The 22302-nt window shown below is 43.1% G+C and overlaps 1 protein-coding gene and 1 long non-coding RNA gene across 3 annotated transcripts in view; both read left to right on the top strand.

Moving 5' to 3' along the window:
* The window catches only part of LOC310669724, a 550125-nt gene that overhangs the window by 518340 nt on the left and 9483 nt on the right, over positions 1–22302 (top strand). The window contains exons 2-4 of the long non-coding RNA XR_014507321.1: positions 17357–17868; positions 18129–18858; positions 19170–21457. This is a non-coding gene — a long non-coding RNA (uncharacterized lncRNA). The remainder of the gene's footprint in view (positions 1–17356; positions 17869–18128; positions 18859–19169; positions 21458–22302) is intronic.
* On the top strand, positions 1861–6916 carry ALG13 (ALG13 UDP-N-acetylglucosaminyltransferase subunit). Of its 2 annotated transcripts, none has more exons than XM_083424135.1 (4): positions 1861–2066; positions 3743–3905; positions 4556–4694; positions 6679–6916. In XM_083424135.1, exons 1-4 carry the CDS (start codon positions 1986–1988, stop codon positions 6785–6787), a joined length of 492 nt encoding a protein of 163 aa, XP_083280261.1. In that variant the 5' UTR covers positions 1861–1985; the 3' UTR covers positions 6788–6916. The 2 variants fall into 2 exon arrangements, with proteins under 2 accessions (XP_083280261.1, XP_083280262.1); XM_083424136.1 differs by lacking the exon at positions 1861–2066 and adding an exon at positions 2240–2284.

Raw genomic sequence — 22302 nt, 5'->3', positions numbered from 1 at the left:
AAGGGAGTTGGTCCCTCATCCCCATGCCATCCCGACCTAGCCATAGGACCTCTGTCTTCGAAGGATTTAGTTTCAATCGGCTCCCACGAAACCATCCAGCCACAGCTTCCAAACATCCAGTTGTGTTATCGCCCCTACTCTATTTATTATTTTCATTGCCATGATCCTATATATCAAATCATATATCAAACAGATAGAAAGCTCTTTAATCTGAATAGGCTGAAAGCAAAGAGTAAGGTTACCATAACTTCTGTCCTAGAGCTTCAGTATGATAATGACAACGTAGTGTGTGCACGCTCAGAGGATGGCCTCCAAGCCATCCTAAATATCTTTGCAGAAGCTTACGAAAAGCTTGGCCTATCCCTCAACATCCAAAAAACCAAAGTGCTGCACCAACAAGCACAAAAACAACCCCTCTGCAGCTCCACAAATCCAACTCAGTGGTGTAACATTGGAAAGTGTCAATCAATTCTCCTACTAGGGCAGTTATCTTTCCACAAGGGCCAACATTGATGCTGAAATCCAGCATTGCCTCAGCTCTGCAAGTGTGGCTTTCTCCCAAATGACATTCGCAGTGAAACCAAAATGCTTGTTTACAAAGCTATTGCACTACCAACCTTACCGTATGCTTGTGAAACATAGACCACTTATAAACGCCATCTCCAACTCCTCGAAAGATTCCATCAATGGTATCTCCGAAAAATTTTACACATCACTTGGGAAGACAAGTGAACTAAAACCAGTGTACTGGAAGAAGCAAAGATCACCAGTGCTGAAGCCATGATTCTTCAACATCAACTTTGTTGGACTGGTCATGTTGTGCGGATGCCTGATTATCGTCTTCCAAAGCAACTACAGTGGTACCTTGGGTTACGGACGCTTTAGGTTGCAGACGCTTCAAGTTACAGACTCCGCTAACCCAGAAATAGTACCTCGGGTTAAGAATTTTGCTTCAGGATGAGAACAAAAATCACACAGCGGCGGCAGCGGGAGGCCCCATTAGCTGAAGTGGTGCTTCGGGTTAAGAATGGTTTCAGGTTAAGAACGGACCTCCAGAACAAATTAAATTCTTAATCTGAGGTACCACTGTACTCTATTCCGAACTTAAAAATGGAAGGGTAATGCTGGTGGTCAACGAAAGAGGTTTAAAGCCTCTCTCAGGGCAAATCTAACAAAATGTAGTATTAACACCAACAACTGGGAAACACTGGCCTGTGAGCGCTCCAGTTGGAGAACAGTCTTGACCAAAGGTGTCATGGATGCTCAAACTCAGGACCCAAGGGAGAAATGCGCTAAGTGGAAGGCACGTTTGGCAAACCCTCACCATGATCAACTCCCGCTCAGAAACCTAGGTCCCCACTGTGGAGGAACGTGTGGATTCAGAATTGGTCTCCACAGTCACTTACGGTCTCATTGTTAAAACCGTGTCCATGGAAGACAATCTTACTCAGCTATGAGTGATCGCCAAAGAGGTGGTCAACCCTGTTCACCTGTCAAACTTGGCCAATTCTTTTTTCTCCCAGGAGCTCCAAATGGCTCTACCCACTCTTCATTGTTATCCTCACAGCAACCTTGTGAGGTAGGTAAAGCTAAGAGAAACAGTGAGTGGCGTGGAAGGTCATCCAATAAACTTCCTGGCCGAGTGGATTCCAACCCTTCACCTCTAAGATTCCTAGTCAGGAACTCTAACCGCTACCTACCACCGTCTTTTGTCTCCGCCAACCTGCGTCTAAAAGAATGGTTTCCAAACGATCTTGAATTTACCCACCGAAACAAGGAGATGCATCTCTCTACACTTTCCTATCTCTGGGCGACTTTTCCCTGCCCAGCTCCCCTCGCAAAGCATACTGGGATTACCATAGATACTGCTCGTTTCAGAAGGGCGCCGGCTTTCTGGTGCGTGGGGAGGTTTTTCCCATCCAAGACGTTACGTGACCTCCGCTCTAGCTTTCCTTCCCTATGGTCACGACGCCTCTCCGCCGGCCATGAAATCCGCCTTTGTCACCGTGGGCACGACCAGCTTCGACGACCTCATCGCCGCCGTGACGGCTCCGGAGGCTCTGCAGGCGAGGCTCTTCCACCTTCTTGCCCCCTCTCTTTTCCCGCTTCTCCCGACTTTGGCCGCCGTCGCTAGGCAACCGCCGGAGGCGAGCGATGGACGGGCGGAAACGGCGCGTGTAGCCGGCGTGGCGTCACATCCGGCATCTTCTAGGAGTTCTGCGAGTCTTGCTTTTTTTCTGAGTCCCTGTCTGGAATGTTGCTTCCAATAAGAAAGGGAACCCCAGTATTGCTCCGCACTTTGCATGGAAGGATATTGGGGGTGGGGGGCGAACGTGGTAGGTGAAGAAAGACAAAGGTGCAGGATGATTCCTGCCCGTCCTCTAGCTTGGGTTACTCAGAAGTAAATTCCACAGTGATCCATGGAGGAGACTGCACTGTGCATTCACATTATAAGCAGGCATAGCTTCTTCCCGCAAAACGTCTTGGAAGCAGCACATTGGTTAAGGGCGCCGAGTGTTATTGGGAGACACACGTACACACTATTCCCCTCACAGAGCTAGACTTTCCTGGGTAGGGGTATTATTATTTAGGGATAAACCGCTCTAAAAAATGGAGGTCCATGAGGGGGAACATGGGAGTGGGGTCTTCTAGGAACTCTGAGCACCCTTAACAGTTCCCATTGTACTTTTTGGGGGTGGTAGTGCTGGTTGAATGTACCTCAGTGGTGCAATCCATGTCACGTTTATCACCAGAAATAAGCACTCTTATTGTTTTAATGCAGGGCTGGGGATCCTGTGACCCTCCAGATTTCCCTGGGGGCTTCAGCTTCCATCATTCTCAGGCGTACGCCATTCTGGCTGGGGCTGATGGGCAAGCCTGTGCAGAGCTGGTCTGAGGCCCAGGGCAGGAGTCTTAGAATAAACTCCAAAATCCCTGGTGGGCCTCTGTGGGTGACTTAGCCCTCTGAGGCCCAGGGCAAGTGTACCTGGCTGCCTCCTCTCCTTCACAGGCCTGCTGATGGGAGCTGCAGTCCAACATCTGGGCAGCCACAGGTCTTCCATCTCTGTTTTAATGGGAGTTAACAGATACAAGTGGAATATCAGAAGTGTATTAGCAGCCTGTCTGTGCTTGTGTGGCCCTTGATTTAAATATGAATCTGCCTGGTCGAGCAGCAGCCTCCCATCTATGCAGGGATGAATGTACCAAAGCCTAGTGGAATAAATGGGCTTAAGGGAATTTAATTCTGCATAGGATTAGTAAGAGACCAGTACAATTTTATAGCAAAATCTCCACCATTAAGAATGGTGGGTAAGAATGGGGGTAAGAATCCCACTGGATTATGGGGAAACACTTTTGCACCCAAATTGTCCCTGCACAGCTACCCTGCTTGCAATACAAAGTCCAAGGGAAGCAGTAACTAATTCACAGAAAATGATATTGAATATGTGGGTTATAGATACAAGATTGCATTACGTACCTAATTAAGGTTAATGCGAATGACAGTTTTATCATACGTGATGTACACTAATTTCATTTTACTGTTTATACATAAAGACTGTCTCACCAGGAAGATACAAGCACACTGATAAGTTGCCAAATGCTCCTATATATTTTTGCGTCTGGCTAGGCTTTATGTACTTGGAGGGGCAAATTAGCTCACACTCGCAGCATCTGATGTGCTATTCTTGCATTTAACTTAAGTCAGTACCAAGTCTGATTGTAATTTCCTTTCCCTCTACAGGTTTTACAGGATCTTGGCTACAGCAGACTTGTCCTTCAGGTTGGCAGGGGCACAGTTTGCCCTGTTTCAACCAGCACACCTACATTTACCCTGGAAGTGTTCAGGTTCAAGAACTCACTCTCTGAAGATGTGCAAACAGCCGATCTAGTCATAAGTCATGCAGGTAAAACTTCTATTTCAATGAGAAAAGTCTTGATTGGCATCAACATATCCCACCACATATGGGATGTTAAACCAACTGTGCTATATCCTCTCCACCACATTAATGAGAGTTCCAAGGCTGGCATAGTTTCACATCCTTTCTGATGTTGTGTCAGGATAACATGGGGCTTTTAATTTGGTGAATCAAAGGCCTCCCCAGATCTGGCCCAGTGCCCTTCTGGGGGGCATTTTGTCTGGAGAGAGGGAGGTCTGCAGCATCTTACGGGCTCTTTGCCACCCTTCTACCAAACACAGGATTGCTTTCTTAATATGTGTTTTATGCCCCTCAGTGTAATGCTAAATACATCAAATTAATGGGAGTATGGATGTTTGACAAGGTCAGTCTTCAGAGGAACAAAAGCCTCAAAAGGTAGATGTTGCTTCCTTCCTGGTGGTCCTTGGCATGAATTCTTGTTCACTGCTAAGTGAAATTGAATGTTGTTGCCTCTTTGCCCTGGCTTTTGACACTTGAGATGTAACTCATGTTTCGCTGATTGTAAGTTGTTGTAAACTGTTTTTAGCATTGTGCTTTGATTGTTGTCACCTTCCCTGGGATCTTAGTGTGAAGGGTGGGTAATTTAGTTATTCTTCATTGCTGTTTTACTATTACAGGTGCTGGTAGCTGCTTGGAAGTATTGGAAGCAGGGAAGCCACTACTGGTAGTTGTAAATGACAAGCTTATGGACAATCACCAGTTAGAACTGGCAAGGCAGCTGTGCAGGGATGGCCACCTCTTTTACTGCACTTGCAGGTATGGATCTTCTTTAACACTGTTTTGGTTGCAAGCTTTCCTGCAAACTTACTTACTTTATTATTAAATTTGTATACCGTACTACAGCCATAGGTCTCAGGGCAGTTCACAACACAAAGTTACAAAAACTGTTGAATCAATTTAGTGCTGCAGATCTTAATCACCCTATTTACTGGCTCTTGAGTTACCTGATGCAGAGGCTGTTTAAAGCAATGTGCATCTCATTCCCCCTAACTTGTAGGCGTGACTCTTCTTCAACACTATTTAGTTGCCCTTCTGCAAACTATCCATGTTGACCTTCCTGGAAGTAAGGAAGCAACAATGCATGTCTCAAACCAATGGACTGTGGCAGGAAGAAGAATGTTCATAATCAACAAGTGTTTTCCGGCCATTAAGATACAGCACCTTTTGTATTCTCTGGCTAAAGCCAGAGCCCCAGCTTCAAGGAATAAACATTGATCCTTACAGAGATCCCTTCTTCGTTAGCTTTGGAAGCAGAGTCCAGGTGGTGTCATGACTCCATTGACCTAGACGAGGGGGACTCCAAGGAGGGGATGTTGTAGGAAGCATGTTCATACAGTTCCTGTTGTGCAGGAGCTGGGTACTCACTCTGAGACTTCAAGACCCCTTCTTGGTCAGCCCTCTGAAGGTACATAAGCCCCCACCTACCTTGCAGAACTTCAGCAGGCCTGGTTCCAGGTAGTGCCTGGATGGAAGACCGCCTGAGAACCAATCAATGTAAGCTGCTTTAGATTTCATAATGGAAGAAAGCTGGGGGTATAAATAAGGAAATCCATGAAACACTGAAACAGGACTTGGGAGCTGAGACTTCATGATGGTCACCTCAGCCTCCTGAGCTTGACTTTCACACTTGGAAGCTGTATAACGAAGATACCAGAAGCACCTTTGTGGGGAGGGTGTTCTGCAGCTTAGGGGCTGCCTCAGAGAATGCCCTCTCCCAGGCCACTACCACCCAAGCTTCTGAAGGCAGAGGAACTACCAAGATGGCCTCCTCTGCTGAACCTAACACCTGGGTGTGTATTTAGGGGGATATGTGAGAAAGAGCAGCAGTTGGAAGACAACCCTTCAATAAATAAAACTCCTGCTCAGTTTCCTTGTCCTCTCTCTAGGGAAAAAAACCCAAAGCAGCCAAACAAGCAAGCAAAACATTTTTTTCTGCTCTGTGTTCTTCTGAAATGTTATAGTAGATGCAGAACTACCACTGAAAAAAGCAGCCTCCACATTTCATTCTTCCACCTAGGACTAGCAGTGCAAAATATATGATACAGAATCATTGCCACTGTGAGTTTCCCTGACCTCAAGGAGCAGCCAGTGAAGTGGCACTCAGAGGCAGGAAAACCTGCAGCTTATTGGAGTGGCATCTCACATTTTGTGTTACTGGATGTTACTAGGAAGAAGGGAAGCAGGACTACTATTTATTTATTTATTTAAAATGGTAGCTGCACATCTGCTGTAATGTGCAAATCCAGCTCATGGAAAGCTTGTGAAATTGATCATGGGATCCAGCATGGTGTAGTCGATCTAGTCTGGGTGTAGGGATTACCGTATTTTTCACTCTGTAAGACGCACCAGACCACAAGACGCACCTAGTTTTTGGAGGAGGAAAACAAGAAAAAAAATATATTCTGAATCTCAGAAGCCAGAACAGCAAGAGGGACCGCTGCGCAGTGAAAGCAGCAATTCCTCTTGCTGTTCTGGCTTCTGTGATAGCTGTGCAGCCTGCATTTGCTCCATAAGATGCACAAACATTTCCCCTTACTTTTTAGGAGGGAAAAAGTGAGTCTTATACGGTAAATATTTGCTCAGCCAGGAAGCTCATCAGGTAATCTTGGGCAAATCACTATAATGTAATCTGTTGTATCTTGCAGGGCTATTTATAAGGGTAAAAGAACTGAATGAACTACCTTTTCCAAAATCGTAATTTTTGTGTGTGGGGTGTTTTTTTGGGGTTATTTTTCTATAGGACCCTTCTGAAGACACTTCAAACATCAGACTTTTCAACCCTGAAGCCTTTTCCTCCTGGACAGCCAGAAAAATTTGCTGCATTCTTGGACAAAGTAATTGGCATTTGAATAAATCAGCTGTAAAAGGACGCTCACACATTTGAAACTACTCCTGTATATATAATTTCAACATACATGTGTGCTTGCAGTGGCAAATGAAATTAAAATATGGACTGCTTTGCAGCAAAAGAAAACCAATTCACTGACTTGTAGCTTTGACATGGCCTTAGTGGTCCAGGAAGCAAGCAGTAGCAAAAATCCCCCCTCCTGCCCACCTCTAAACACGCACTTCTTTGCTCAGCCCTATTTCAAATAGGGCACAATGTCATTGAGGTTTTAGACTTTTGATTACGTTTCAGTATTGAGTTTGCTTGAGGTTACTTTGCCATAAACCATTTAGCAGGCAGTATCCATTTGGATAAGAAAATGCTTGGGGGAATAGGATTTGATAATGGGGGCTATAACGTACAGGTAACTTGCAACTTAACATGCCAGGGTTATTCCTGGCTATCGTGCGCATAAGCAAAATCACATAAAGCCAGAACACCCCTTAAAAACCATTAAAAAAATTACTCGTCTCCATGGCCTCCTCCGCACCCTCTCCATCTGCCTCTTCACCCAAACACACTCAGTGAAGGCTGCTGGCTTTCATTTTTTCACTCTGCGTGCCATTTCTGCATCATTTTTAATTTACTATTATTATTTTTTGGCAATGTGCTTAAAGCTGTGAGCACATACATTAAGTAAGTGTAAGTTGCAAGTTACCTGTACATCAGCATTAAGCCTCTATAAGTACCTGAAGTGGAAGCTCAATAAAGATTAGTAAGATCTCTTATGAAAACTGTTTCTGTTAAATATATATTAGCAGTAGGCATGAGCCTTATTCATGCATTATTCACCTGTAGAGCTCTGAGCCATTGCCCTGACTTTAACATTATTTGATTTTGACCTCTTACCTGCCTTTCAGCCTAAGGGCTAGCACTGCATTCCAATGTCCACAAGTTGCATGTGGTTGTCTGCGAAAGAAGTGCTAAGTGCCAGCATCTGTTGAGCTTTTAACATGACAGATGAGGTTAGCATAATTTCATGTGTAACCCCTGCTTCCAGCTGCGGTTGCATACTGTACTTTGGGCTAACCCTCTTATGTAACTGCTCAGTTTTATGGCTAAGAGTGAATTTTCGCACAGTTGGCTCTGAAACTGAGAGGAGGCATAATAGAATCACAGAACGGGAAGGGGACCCAAGGGTCATCTAATTCAACCCCTTGCAATGCAGGAATCACAGCTAAATGAGATGATCTAAGGAGAAAAGATGAGGGAAATACTGATATCATACCATAGTTGGGCTGCGTTATATCTACCCTGTCCCCATGAGTTTGTAACAGGTCATCTGAATCCACCTGCAGTCTTCAGAATATAAATGTTTTCAGTCTCTGTGACTTTCATGATGTTACCAGCTTTCATGTTAATGTGAACATTAAGCCTGAGTTCAGCTAGCCAAGCCTTCAGTGCAAACCAATCGTGGATTGGCAGTTTTCTGCAGAAAATGACCCGGAAGTACATCATGCAGCTCTATCTACTGCTTAAAGGAAAGATTGCTTACACAACCTGTCAACAGTTCACAGATGAAAACCAGGACCTGCTTGTAACACCCTCATCGAAGATCACAGCCCAAGCCCACCCCCCGTTATGATGCACCATGTTGCTGAAGGCCACTTTAACTGCTGAATTCATTTGCTCTAAAGAAGCTTGTCCACTGAATTTAAAGAAAAGAGGGTCCTTTCTGCTTTCATTAAATATACACTAGAATAAAATAACACGAGGCTTGATCAATATGAGAACTAGGGCAGGGGTGGCAAAGCTTGCACCTTCCAGATGTGGTTGATCTACAGTTCCCATCATCCCTGACCACTGGCTATGCTAGCTGAGGCTGATGGGATTTGGAGTCCTAACAGCATCCCTGTTCCTTATTGTGCCCGGCAAAGAAAAGTGCAGCCCCACACTATACATTTAAAACATATCCAACACACATGTAAAGCACATGACTTCCCCTAAAGAATCCTGGGAACTATAATTTGTTAAGGGGGCTGGGAATTGTAGCTATGTTAGCAGGAAACTACAGTTCCCATATTTTGCAGGGGAGCCACATGCTTTAAAGTCATAGTGTAGATGCCTGCTAAAGTCTGTGCAGGACTCATATTGTGTGTTATAAATGAATTGGAATGAATGTTTAATAAGTATCAATCAATTGTTATCTCACATTTCCGAGTGCAATTCTCATCACTTTGTACTGTGAAAATTTGATGGAGGGGGCAGGGTATATTTGTGTGTGTGTTTAAAATATAAGCACCTGTAATTAAAACATGCAATAAAACAACCTCATTAAAAACAGCACCATAATTGAAACAGGAGACTAGCCCCAACCAGTGGTCAAGGGTGATGGGAATTGTGGTTCATCAACATCTGAAAGGCCACAGGTTGTTCTAGTTACTTCTCCTTATCCCTTCATCTGCTCATTTCCATTCCATAAGCCTTAGCTATGAATACAGTGGTACCTGAGGGACGCAGGTGGCACTGTGGTCTAAACCATAGAGCCTGGGGCTTGCCGATCAGAAGGTCAACTGTTTGAATCCCCATGATGGGGTGAGCTCCTGTTGCTCGGTTCCAGCTCCTGCCCACCTAGCAGTTCGAAGGCACATCAAAGTGAAGGTAGATAAATAGGTACCACTCCAGCAGGAAGGTAAACAGCGTTTCCCTGTGCTGCTCTGGTTTCTCCAGAAGCGGCTTAGTCATGCTGGCCACATGTCCTAGAAAAACTGTGTGGACAAATGCCGGCTCCCTCGGCTAGAAAGGTGAGATGAGCACTGCAACCCCAGAGTCGTCTGTGACTGGACTTAACAGTCAGGGGTCCCTTTACCTTTACCTTTTTACAGTGGTACCTTGGTTCCGAACTTACCATAATCCTTTCTGGGAGTCCGTTTGAATCCCAAAACGGTTTGAAAACCAAGGTGCGGCTTCTGATTGGTTGCAGGAAGCTCCTGCAGTAAAGCAGAAGCTGTGTAGGATGTTCAGCTTCCAAAAAATGTTTGCAGACTGGAACACTTCCAGGTTTGCAGCGTTTGGGAGCCAATTTGTTAGGGAGCCAAACCCTTCGAGAACCAAGGTACCACTGTATATCCAAACCATGATTCCCTCCTTGCATTATTGTGTAAGGTGGTGGTACTTACTGCTAGTGTTACAGGAACAGATGTAAAGCAGTGCTTTTTTATCTAAAAATATGTTTAGGGGGTACTCTCATTTTCCTACTCATATTGAAATACTGCCTCTCAGTGATGCCAAACTTAGATTCATAAAATGTTTAGGGGTATGTGTACCCCTGCATCCCCCCAGAAAAGAAAGCACTGGATGTAAGAAATCTTGACTATAGCACATCCCCCTCTGCTTTGTGGTTCTTGCCCATCATTTTGTGTGTGTGTGCATATTTTTAGCCACTGGATGGTGCTGTAGTGATGTTTTTGTTTCTGGCAAGTTTCAAATATGCATTTTCAGGAGAAATGTTGCAAGTAGGCAAAACGACTGTGAATTGAATAGTTCCTTTGTCAGTCATTTCTCTGCCACATTTTCCATCAAGGTTTTTTGTTTCCAGTGAAAACTGACTTTCTGCAGTGGCGAGGTTCGTTCCCGCATTTTCAGATAAGTTCTTTTCCCTGCACATATGCTAAGAACTATGCCGACCTCCTTGTTTTTTGAACCGTGACTTCTTAGGATTTATACTCTTAGCAGTGAAAGACAAAGTAAAAATCATTGCTGTTTTTTAGAAAAAGAGGTGCTGGAACTCACAATGAGTGCCTCCATTGTTCTCTTAGTAATGGTGCCCACCTGAGAGGTACCGGAACTGAGCTCTTGCTGAAAAAAGCCCTGGTAAAAATAATACAACCCCTGGCAGAATGTGAAGCACTGAGTGGATACAGACAAATAGATGCATGGGAGTAACCTAATTAGATCACCTAAGCCCACTTAAGAAATGGCAGTATCAAAGCTCCTCTCCTCTCCTTAAATAAAGGCCTGCCCTAATGACAGAAATGAAGGGGCCAAGTGGCTTCTAATTGGGAAAGAGTTGCACAATGCAGGGCCAACACAGCTTTATGTACTTACCAGCTGATGTTTCCAGTGAGCGCCCAAGCAGGACCTCAGATGTCGACTTCAGATCACAAGCAGGGTCAGTGGTGTAAGCCATCCTTCAGGTAGCCTAAACTGTTTAGGGCTTTGAAAAGATATTCTGTGCATATGGGTTAGGATCTGTTTTATGGACTTGTATGCTTTATCATCCTGAGTTGATGCTTTTCTTTTTAAATATACATAATTCTTCCTGTGCCTTCCCAGTATCACCCACCTTCTGTTCAATCTGATTGTGTTGCTGGGTACAGAGAGGGAGTTATTGTTCCTCTCCACTCCTGCCACCCAACCTGCCCAAGGGTAAGAAACTCAATTTGGGGAGGGGTGGTGGATGGAGACAATTTTAGGTGTGGGAAGTATTTATTTTTATTTTACTTACTAAATTTGTATACCATCCTTCATTCGAAGACCACAGGGCCGTTCACAACATCAAAACATGAGGCTAGATCTGTACAGCGTAGCGAAAGATCAGACTTCCACATAAAAATACAAGATTGAAAACACAGAATATATAATAAAGCAAAGCCAAACAAATTAATAACCCCTTGAAGCGCTTGAAGAACTTGTTACTTGTGAGTTCCAGTAAAAAACCAATCTACGTTTTCGAGTGTGGATTCCAGCTTAGTTGTCTGCCAGCCTTGGAACTTCCTGAGTATTCAAATGTATTAAAATAATAATAATAATTTTTATTTATACCCCGCCCTCCCCAGCCAAGGCCGGGCCCAGGGTGGCTAACAAGCAATAATAAAAACAAGTTGAATGAATACAAATTAAAAACAAGATTAAAATACAACATTAAAATATTTAAACATTAAAATATTAAAATGCAGCCTCTTCACAGGAGGAGAAAGGAAAAAGGAAGAGGGGGAGGGAATCAAATTGGCTCCAAGCCAAAGGCCAGGCGGAACAACTCTGTCTTACAGGCCCTGTGGAAAGAAATCAGATCCCGCAGGGCCCTGGTCTCATGAGGCAGAGCGTTCCACCAGGCCGGAGCCAGAGTTGAAAAGGCCCTGGCTCTGGTTGAAGCCAATCTAACTTCTTTAGGGCCTGGGATCACTAGGGTGTTGCTATTTATGGACCTTGAGGCTCTCCGTGGGGCATACTAGGAGAGGCGGTGCCGTAGGTACGAGGGTCCTAGGCCGTGAAGGGCTTTAAAGGTCAAAAGCAGCACCTTAAATCTGACCCTGTACTCCACCGGGAGCCAGTGCAGCTGGAAAAGCACTAAATACATTTAAAAGTGGATATTTTGGGAGAAAAGTATGCATGTCTGCATAAGGAGAATTTGCAGATTAATGCGAGATCAAGACAGAATGGCATTGTGGGAAAGGTAGCATGGGCTGGAGACCATGAACAGGAGCTGCTTCCCTCTCCTTGTTAGGTTCTTCCTTTTCCTGTGAACTCACCAAATAAAGAAGGGAACTGCTTTCCTCTGTGAAGTCAGTTTTGCTGGTTTGAATATGGGATTTGGCTAAAGGTTAAACAATTGCAGGGGGTAAGGGCTGTCCCTGGGAACTGGATGCAGTTGTTATGAAATGGCAGCCTGCTGAAGATGTGCAGATGTGCTTCTCATATGCTCTGCTCCTGTGTTTGTAAACAAAATGTGTATTATACACCATGAATTTCCAGTGTTCCCTGGGACTTCTTGCCCCTTAGAAATGGGGAGCACATTAAGAATAAGGCTTCCCATCTATCTCTGTTTATCAATGCACATATATTGGTTCACACATCCTATTATTCAGATAAATTTCAAGTTTATAGTGGTTTAATTCACCAATGGTTTCTTTCTGCTGGGTGGAGAATATTTCCTCAAGGAAACCACAGATTACCAGAGCTTAATTTCTGGATCCAGGGCAGAGATTGATTTCTGACAGGAAAAACAGTCAGTGAGTTCAAGGAAAATGAGTGAATTTGGTTGCTTTGGATATGTTGGGCACAAGCAGTCAGCAATCCAAACAGTTTATTGATTGCCTTCATCACGGAGATTCTCTGATTACTGGGCATATTGAACTAGATGATACTCTTGAGTAGACCCATTGAATTGAGTCACATTTTTTTATTTCAGTGAATCTACTCTGAGTATGATTAACACTGGTTATCACACATTGTTTTCATACCTTGTAAAAATTCATTTCTTTCCAATCCAAGATCCCAAATCTATGCCTGCCTTCTTACTTTTCAGCTTGTCAGTTTCTGTGTAGTCCAGTACTTTACTAAGCCAATTTTCTAGTTGCTATTGATACAGGCTTCCAGAGCTAACCAAAGAATAACCTATGTGGCTATAAAAAGATTTTGAATAGTATTTTGACCTTGATGATTATCTTCCCAATAGTTCAGTATAAAAATCTAACAAACAAATGAAACAAATCCCTTGAACCCAGCAAGACTGAATATGATGGCATCACTATCAAAGACAGAACATTTAAATCTGTGACAAGTTATTGATGCTGAGTTCTTCCATCAGTGTTTAAATACCTTATTTAATCTTGCTAGAGTTATATACCAGTGGTACCCATAGTTTGGCTCCAGCTTTCTTAAAGGCAAGCCACAGGAAATCTCCTTAATTGAGTTATACATTTTGCACCAGATTATGCCCAATATAGCAGTTTCCAAATTGCTGGCCCAGAACTATCTGAGATTCCTTTTAATTCTCCATCTTCGGGTTAATTTATACATTTGGGTCATCCTACTTTTCTTCCCTGTGCATTTTCCCATTAAGTCCTCAGATAAGTTTCTTAATTGCCTTCCCCTTTTTGTAAAAGCAAAACAATTACCTAGTGAAATTATTGCTGCCTAATCGCTTTCTACACAGCCCCTCACTTTGCTGCTGGTGGGGTGTGTGAGGACGATTGGAAGAGCATTTCTGTGTATAGTTATTTCCCTCTATCTTATCTTATCAAGGAGTGAGAGAATCTTTTTTTGTTTTGTTTTTTTGTTTAATGTAGGACAGAGTGTGGGGGCCATTGAGTTTATTTTATTAGGTTAATAAAGTGACCACAAGTACTGGTCCATCTTTATTCCCACTTTAAATTTTTTTAGGAAAGCCTCCTTCTTGTTCACATGTAGGGTCATATAATCATGTTAGGATCCCAGGCTGAAAGAAAGTACAGTGGTACCTCGGGTTAAGAACTTAATTCGTTCTGGAGGTCTGTTCTTAACCTGAAACTGTTCTTAACCTGAAGCACCACTTTAGCTAATGGGGCCTCCTGCTGCCGCTGTGCCGCTGCTGCACAATTTCTGTTCGCATCCTGAAGCAAAGTTCTTAACCCGAGGTAATATTTCTGGGTTAGCGGAGTCTGTAACCTGAAGCGTATGTAACCTGATGCGTATGTAACCCAAGGTACCACTGTATGTAACTGGCCCAGGGTCACCTAGTGAACTTCATGGCTGTGTAGGAGTTTTAACCTGGGACTCCACCATCATAATCTGACACTCTAACCATTGCACCTCACTGGATCTCTGAAGCAGTTGTTTGTTCATTCATGTACTTGGGGGGATATCTAATCACTGCATCCTCTTCAGACCCAAAAGTTGTGCAGTTCTTCTACAATTTAGGCCTTTGAGTAAGTGCTTTTTTTTTTTTTAAATCACTTCAGTTTTGATTTCGATACTTCTACACCATTTTCCTCCTTAAAATTACATTTTGATTCCAGGTCTATTCAGAAGACAGTTCTGGTAAAGGGGTTGGGCAAACGTCAACTCTTGTTCGATGGCTTGGCTGAAGGGCCAAGCAAACCTCTCTGGGGTAGGGCACTGCCATTCTAGGCAGTGAAACTTAATTTTTGCAAATTTCTTCAGTGAGGGGTCTTAAAAATGTGGTTTGGGGTGTGAGGAATTCAAATCTGCTAGTATTTATGTGACTGGACAACATTTAGCTTGGTAAATCTACGTTTGATTAAAAAGCACATAAACTGCTCTCAGAAAACCCAAGAATTTTAATTTTATTGCCAGTAATGCTATAAAAAATAGTTTCTGTGCATAAAATATATCCTACTAAGCAAACAACATTACCTTGTAATCATGAAACAACATTAGAAAGTAGTGACATAAATTAATAAGAAATATAAGCAACAAGTTTCATCAGTCTTGCTTTGATTTGTTCTTGGACATAAGCCACTGACTTGCTTCTTGGCCTCTGATGTAGCCCTCATGTTTCTCATGTGTATGCACCCTGCCTGTTGCCTCTGTGGCTTGTTTCACATTGTGCGATTGAGGGAACTTTTCATGTGGTCCTAAACCAACAGGAGAGCAATATCTCTTAATGTATGGTAAGGGAAATGTTGGCACACCTTAAAGCGCATAGAGCCGTTAAATCATTGGGGTGACTAGATTGGGTATTAGCTATGTACTTTGCCATTACTAAAAACAATCTAATTTTGTGGCTTTGCCTAATAATCATAATAATAAAGCCAGTGCCTTGCTTAGATTCTACCGTGAGTCATTCTGCAAATACACATTTTGGCAGGAATGTTAACTACCATGATTACTGATGTTTATCAGCTATGCAAATTACAATACATTGTGCATTGGGCTGCAAGATTGAATCAGATAAATTCACCAAATTTAGCTTATCCATCAGGCAATTTTTAATGAGGGGGAGTTGGGAGTAGAGTCTCCATGTCTTTTTCAGGCTGTTTAGGGGATGTAAAAAAAACCTGAAGTCTGTCTCTAACACTGGTTTGTAGTTTTTGTTAATTGATAATAGACCACATTTCTCTTTGGCGTCTTCATGAACGTTTTGCTTTTAAAAGTTAGGCAATTAATCAACGAAAAGCTATTTAATCAGTTTGTATCTCTGGTGACAAAGTAGATAGTTTTCCAATGCTTTTCTTAATTATCAGCTTCTTTTACAAAATAAAAGGGCTTGAGAAATACTATCCACTGTTGTATGTTGAATATCTCTCTCCCCTGCCTGTCTCTCCTGGGTGCAGGATCCTTGTCAGAATCGCAAGTTCCTGCTCATAGTCTAGTTTTTTTTGAAGAACCCCAGAACCCTATTTTTTTACCACAGCATGGTGCCAGCTACCAGGTAATGCATTTGCACCATGAACCTTCCCTCTTGGAGAATGCCGTGCCATTCCCAATGAGGTCACATCCAGGGCACCACATGGCACAACTAGTTATCCGTAAAAGAAGAAATTTCCAGTTGCCAAGCATTCCTGTGTTTCTTTTATATGTTTCATTTGACATAATGATTTATTATATTGAGGACAGGAAAGTCTATATATTGTGGGAAGGAAATACTGCACTAATGGTTGGGGATTAAAGTGCACTAATAAGCAGCAAATTTTAAAAACTACAACCCAAAATTAGTCTGGTCGTCTCTCATTGAGTGAAGGAGCCTGGCAGAGAAATTCATCTGGATTTTCTGGATGGTGAAAGAGCAGGTGAGAGATGGGCAAGTCTGTCACCTTTGGTTTTATTTCCCCAAACATAAGTTCAGGTCTCTGCATTTCCACATCAGTTTGATAATATTTTTTAAAATCCCGTGAAAATTCATCAGCATCTTAGTGCTATTTTAGCCTAATGCACATATCTGTGAATGCAGTTTTGTCTAAAATACATTTTTTGCAAAGCCCATTATTCCCAATATAATGCATTTTTGCATGTTTACTAAGTTGCATTTTTTTACCCTATGCACTTTGCCCTAGTACAGTTATGCAGGGGCCATGTTCCAGGAATTGCATGTAAAGCCAACATTGCATTTGGTCAAGAACACATTAGGTGCAATGGTGAGTGGGGTTGTCAAAGTCTTCCCACCCACCCCTGGAAGTCTTTCCCCCTTTTTAATTTGCCAAGCACCTAAAGCTTGAATGTACACAAGTTAAATGCCCATAAGTTGCAGGCTTGCTGTATACATACTTTTGTACACATTACTTGGATGGAGAAAAGTACAAGATTTGGAGTGCAAATTTTGAAGGCTGGCTGTGTTCCTGTTTGTGTGTCTATTACATAGGCTTGCCTTTAAATGCAAACTGAATCTACGGTAATTTCTCCCCATCCCTAGCAGGGAAAACCTAAGTCCTTCCTATTTTAGGGAGCTTCAGAGTAACAGAAGTGGCAGCAAGACTCTGGTGTCAGCTTTGTTTTATAGTTACTGGGACAAGTTTGAGTATACAGTTGAGCTGTATTTATAGCTGCAATTCACTGTTCTGGATAAGATACTGTACAGAATTGCCTTAGTGCAACTTCGCCTGAAGAATTTAAATGTCTGTGGGTTTGCAGGACACATGCCTATGTGGTGTTTTCATTCATTTGTCTCTAGATTTTAAACTAGGTCTGCAGACCCAGGCCAGGTGGTTGTTGAGAGCACATTGTTCTTTTTTGACAGTGAGTGGGAAAGCAAGCTCCCTGCAGCTTCCCCTTTGGGCAACGGATGGGGGCATTTTGTCTTTTCCTTTGCTGTTATATTCTTCCCAGAAACAGCTTTCCAGTGGTCCGTATATAGTCATCAGGCCAGTGGCAGAGGCCAAGGTGGCCTTTCCTTCAATTCTGTGCCAGGACAATGCCTTGGTTTTAGAGTTTACAATTAAGTTAAAGCATGCATTTATTTTATTTAAATCTCACCATTCCTCCAAGCAGGTAAATGTGGTGTACATGGCTCTCCCTGCCCATTTCCCTGCCTCACAACAACCCCATGAAGTAGGTTGTTGTTGTTTAGTCGTTTAGTTGTGTCCGACTCATTGTGACCCCATGGACCAGAGCATTCCACTGCCTCCACTGCCTCCTGCAGTTTGGTCAAACTCGTGTTTGTAGCTTCGAGAACACTGTCCAACCATCTTGTCCTCTGTCGTCACATTTTCCGTGTGCCCTCCATCTTTCCCAACATCAGGATCTTTTCCAGGGAGTCTTCTCTTCTAATGAGGTGGCCAAAGTATTGGAGCCTCAGCTTCAGGATCTGTCCTTCCAGTGAGCACTCAGGGCTGATTTCCTTAAGAATGGATAGGTTTGATCTTCTTGCAGTCCATGGGAAGTACCGTATTTTTTGCTCTATAAGACTCACCTTTTCCCTCCTAAAACGTAATGGGAAATGTTTGTGCGTCTTATGGAGTGAATGCAGGCTGCGCAGCTATCCCAGAAGCCAGAGCAGCAAGAGGGATTGCTGCTTTCACCACGTAGCGATCCCTCTTGCTGTTCTGGCTTCTGAGATTCAGAATATTTTTTTTCTTGTTTTCCTCCTCCAAAAACTAGGTGCGTCTTGTGGTCTGGTGCGTCTTATAGAGCGAAAAATACGGTAGGTTAGGCTAAGAATATCCATGAAACTCACCACCCTTTTAGGTTGACTGTTGTTCCTGCATCCTTTCCTTTGTTTACCCAAGCTGGATTCAAAACATTTACAGATGCTCCAATATTGATTAATTACTGTAACTGGTTTCCCAATGGGATTCCGCTTTGTGGGTCTCCACAAGAGATTAGGACTTCCCAAAGCCACAACCCCTGGAGCATCCAAAACAACCTCTGTTAAAGATTTTGAAGGTCCTGTGAAACTCTCAGCTGCTCCTCAGTGTGGGTCCCAGTGGATGCTGCTGGGGAAGCTGTTGGAATCAAAGGAACTGGATGTGTGGGAGGGGAGGGCTATTTGTGTTATTTGTTCTGCTTCCCCCATCCTCATAAGTACCAATGCATTTCTCAACACAGAGTTAGGTTGCTGATGAAACTGACCATATCCTCTCCCAAATTCCTAAGCATGTCCCAGATCTGATTACACACAGGCTCTTCTACATCTGGCCTGTTACCTCCCTGAGTAAGTTACCCTTACATCCCTTGCCCAACCCCCTCCTTAAGTCCTTATGTAAACACAACCTCTTGAATCTGCTATAATGTCTGTCCGTCATTCAAACCTGCCCAGGAAGTAGCTCCTCCTCTGCCAAAATCAAAATGGCCAAAAATTTAATAAACAATAGATAGCATCTTCAATAAAGGTAAAGGTACCCCTGCCCGTACGGGCCAGTCTTGACAGACTCTAGGGTTGTGCGCCCATCTCACTCAAGAGGCCGGGGGCCAGCGCTGTCCGGAGACACTTCCGGGTCACGTGGCCAGCGTGACATCGCTGCTCTGGCGAGGCAGAGCCGCACACGGAAACGCCGTTTACCTTCCCGCTAGTAAGCGGTCCCTATTTATCTACTTGCACCCAGGGGTGCTTTCGAACTGCTAGGTTGGCAGGCGCTGGGACCGAACAGCGGGAGCGCACCCCGCCGCGGGGATTCGAACCGCCGACCTTTCGATCGGCAAGCCCTAGGCACTGAGGCTTTTACCCACAGCGCCACCCGCGTCCCTAGCATCTTCAATACTTAGCAGCTATAGATGATTCCTTAAGAACTGAGCTCTGCAGCCAGTTTCTGCTGCCTTCTACCTAGTAGATGAGTAAGATCTGACAATGAATGTTCCTCACATCCCAGCAGAGTGCATGGTCTATTTAAAACTTGAGCATGAAGTTTGCTGTTAGACTACAGCATTTATAAATTTCTGGAATTAATGAAAAACATGAAATTAATTAAATGAAATTAATTATTGAAAACATGGAATTAATGAAAGACATGAAAAATTGTTCTAGTTTCTTGTTACACGCTACACTGAGCCCACTAATTCTTTTGTTTAAATATAACTTTGCAGTGGGTTGCTGCAAAAATTAGAATGTGTGTCGGGGGGAGTGGAGAGAGTTGTTCTAGATTTTGCAGATACTTGAGCAAGGCTCCTGGACCAAAAAATCAAGATGCTTCATTTGACATCTAGGAGCAACAGCATTCTGAGCCTCTCGGCTGGTTCGGCTTTGCATGATGTTTTTGTTGAGAAGTGAGGTGCTTAATAATTCAGATGCCTTGGAATTTATCCACAACTAGTTCTGACTGCTGCAAGATTCATCTACCCATATAATGCATTGTTAGTTTGCCAGGTAAAGCTCTTGGGGCCCAGCCAGCACCAGGTGACCTGAAAGGTCAAATGTTATGCATTCACAGTTGCTGTGGAGGTGATTTTTTTCTACCTTGGGTATTATTATTATTAATTCAAATGTGTATATTGCCCTTCATTCAAAGATCACAGGGCTGTTCACAACAGAACAGTAAGAAGAGATGGTTTTGGCCTTCAGGAAGTAAGAGATTTTGAGATACCTTTAGATAAACTGTATCATGGGAAGGTTTGTCGCTGAAGGGTACAGTGCATGCTTTGTAGGGGGAAACTTAGTGCCAGTTTCAGTTCCCTAATATCAGCAAGCAGGTCTGTCTGGAAACCATGGGGAACTGCTATCAGTGTAGACAGTATTATCCCTGACAGATTTGACTTGGTTTTAAGTAATATACCATGTTCCTAATCCAAATTCTAGCTTGAAAGATGTTATGTACAGTTGGGTATATTTTATAATAGATGCACAGAGTTTAAGGATGTAGCTAGCTAGTAATTGGACTAAGCAGGAAATTAACCATTGTATTCCACCAGATTATGTTTTTTTGTGAAAATGACCACCATAGGAACAGTTATATTGGTGGGCTGGGAGACGTGGGCCTGGTCTGAATCCAGACCAGACCATACATGACAGGTGGACAATCTAGATGAGATGGACTGGTTTGAATAGTGCTCTTGTAATTTGATCTCTTGCCATTTTTAGAAAGAGTGTACCTTCCACTTCTATGCTCCAGCTGTTCATCTGCAGTTCTAACAGCCCCCAGATGCTCATCAACATAGGAACATAGGAAGCTGCCCAATCCTGAGTCAGACAGGTGGTCCATCTAGCTTAGTATTGCCTACACTGACTGCAGATCTTCCAAGTGTCCCTATTTTCCAGGGACATCTCTAATTTAGAGAAGTCGTCCTGGTTTCTGATTTGATCCCAGAATGTTTTCCTTAGGATGTCCCTGTTTTCATTGGAGAAATGTTGGAGGGTATGGAGTTATGTGAATCCTGAGCCAAGGAGATAAGTAGGTATACAACCTTTAGAAGACACCTGAAGGCAGCCCTGTATAGGATTTAACATTTAAACGTTTAATGTTTTACTATGTTTTTATATACATTGGAAGCCGCCCCGGTTGGCTGGGGCAGTCCAGTCAGACGGGTGGGGTACAAATAATAAAGTTGTTGTTGTTGTTGCTGCTGTTGTTATTAAATGGGGCATCCCTATTTTAAAAACTGGTAGGTTTTTTGAAAATGGAAAATGGTAATGCAGACAACTCTAAATATTCCTGTTAATGCAAAAGTAATGCAAGATTGTTGTAACCTATTCTACTAGACCTACTCCCTGAAGAATGTAAAAAGAAAAGAAAAGCCACTTACCTGCAGTGAAGTTGAACATTGGACGCGTTTGATCTTGTTATCAAGCTAGTCTCAGAAATTGTTGCAGACAACGCTGTAATCCCATTAAGGTGTGCTTGCTAATGATAAATCCTGAGATGCAATACTAAAATGGATATTTGAAACATTTGGTGTCGTTCTTACCATGGCTATTGAAATTGTATTACTCAGAACTTTGCATTTTGGTTGATACAGGAAGCTGCAGATCCCTCCAGTTCCCTGGTGCCTCACCCCTCAGTCATATTTAGTAATGCAAAATGTGTGAATATATGAATATTGCATGGTGAGTTTCCCCACTCCTGGAAGCAGCAGTCAATGGGGTGAAGTGTGTGTGTTGGGTGTAGCCTAGCCTTGTGTCATACCTTGAATGTTTTTTCCTTCCTAAATGGTTAATTTAACTACAGGGGTGGCTTCTGCTTGCAGGAGGGTGTGAGAATAACAGAAAGAGGACAAAATCCAGTTGGCAATTTAAATTGGACAGAGGGAGAAATAGAAATCTGAGCATTTCTAGCAGCAACTGGGAGATGCAGCTTTGTAGGGCTGAACAATTTGTCCTCTGGGGATCTGATGCAGGATTTGCAGCTGCTCATAGGAGGCTGTTTGCTTTCATTATGTTCTGCTTACATATTTGTAAATAAAGCAAATATTACAAAGGCACCTGAAGCCTCAAGAGTGCTTTCGTCCAAAGGAAACTAAACCCTGAGGTATTAGCCCTGGAGCTTCTCACAGCATGCAGAACTGGAGAAGGATGCATGGCAATAACTTTACCCATGTTGTAAGTGCGTCCGCTGAATATTGTGAATAGCAGTGTTCAGAAAGGGTAAGCTACTGTGCCAGAACAAGCACTTTAAATATCCAGGAATGGAAATGGTGTTCTAGAATCAATATAGCAAGGAATACAAGCCAGCACAGAATCTGACTCCTTTCCTGATAAATGCAATGAATGGTTCAAAACGGAGCAGTCATCTGAAAGACTTTGGCAAACCTACCCAATGAGAGCAATATAGGCAAGCTTGCCATGCAGCTTTCAGGAAAGGCAGATCTCTGGGACTGGAAGGCCACTATATAGAGTTGCTAAATCATGGGGGTAAGGAATTGATTCTGAATAACACTGAACTTTGTTTCCAT

This window comes from Podarcis tiliguerta (genome assembly GCF_965153285.1).
Source record: "Podarcis tiliguerta genome assembly, chromosome: Z".
In the NCBI taxonomy this organism is placed as follows: Eukaryota; Metazoa; Chordata; class Lepidosauria; order Squamata; family Lacertidae; genus Podarcis; species Podarcis tiliguerta.
Note: the sequence above shows the minus strand (reverse complement) of the source record. Positions and strands in the feature narration are given on the sequence as shown.

Excerpts from the sequence above, each read along its gene's own strand:
- ALG13 (XM_083424135.1), top strand. The coding sequence starts at position 1,986 with ATGAAATCCGCCTTTGTCACCGTGGGCACGACCAGCTTCGACGACCTC. Across the intron at positions 3,906-4,555 it reads TCTAGTCATAAGTCATGCAG|GTGCTGGTAGCTGCTTGGAA; the intron begins GTAAAACTTCTA and ends TTACTATTACAG. Across the intron at positions 4,695-6,678 it reads CTCTTTTACTGCACTTGCAG|GACCCTTCTGAAGACACTTC; the intron begins GTATGGATCTTC and ends ATTTTTCTATAG.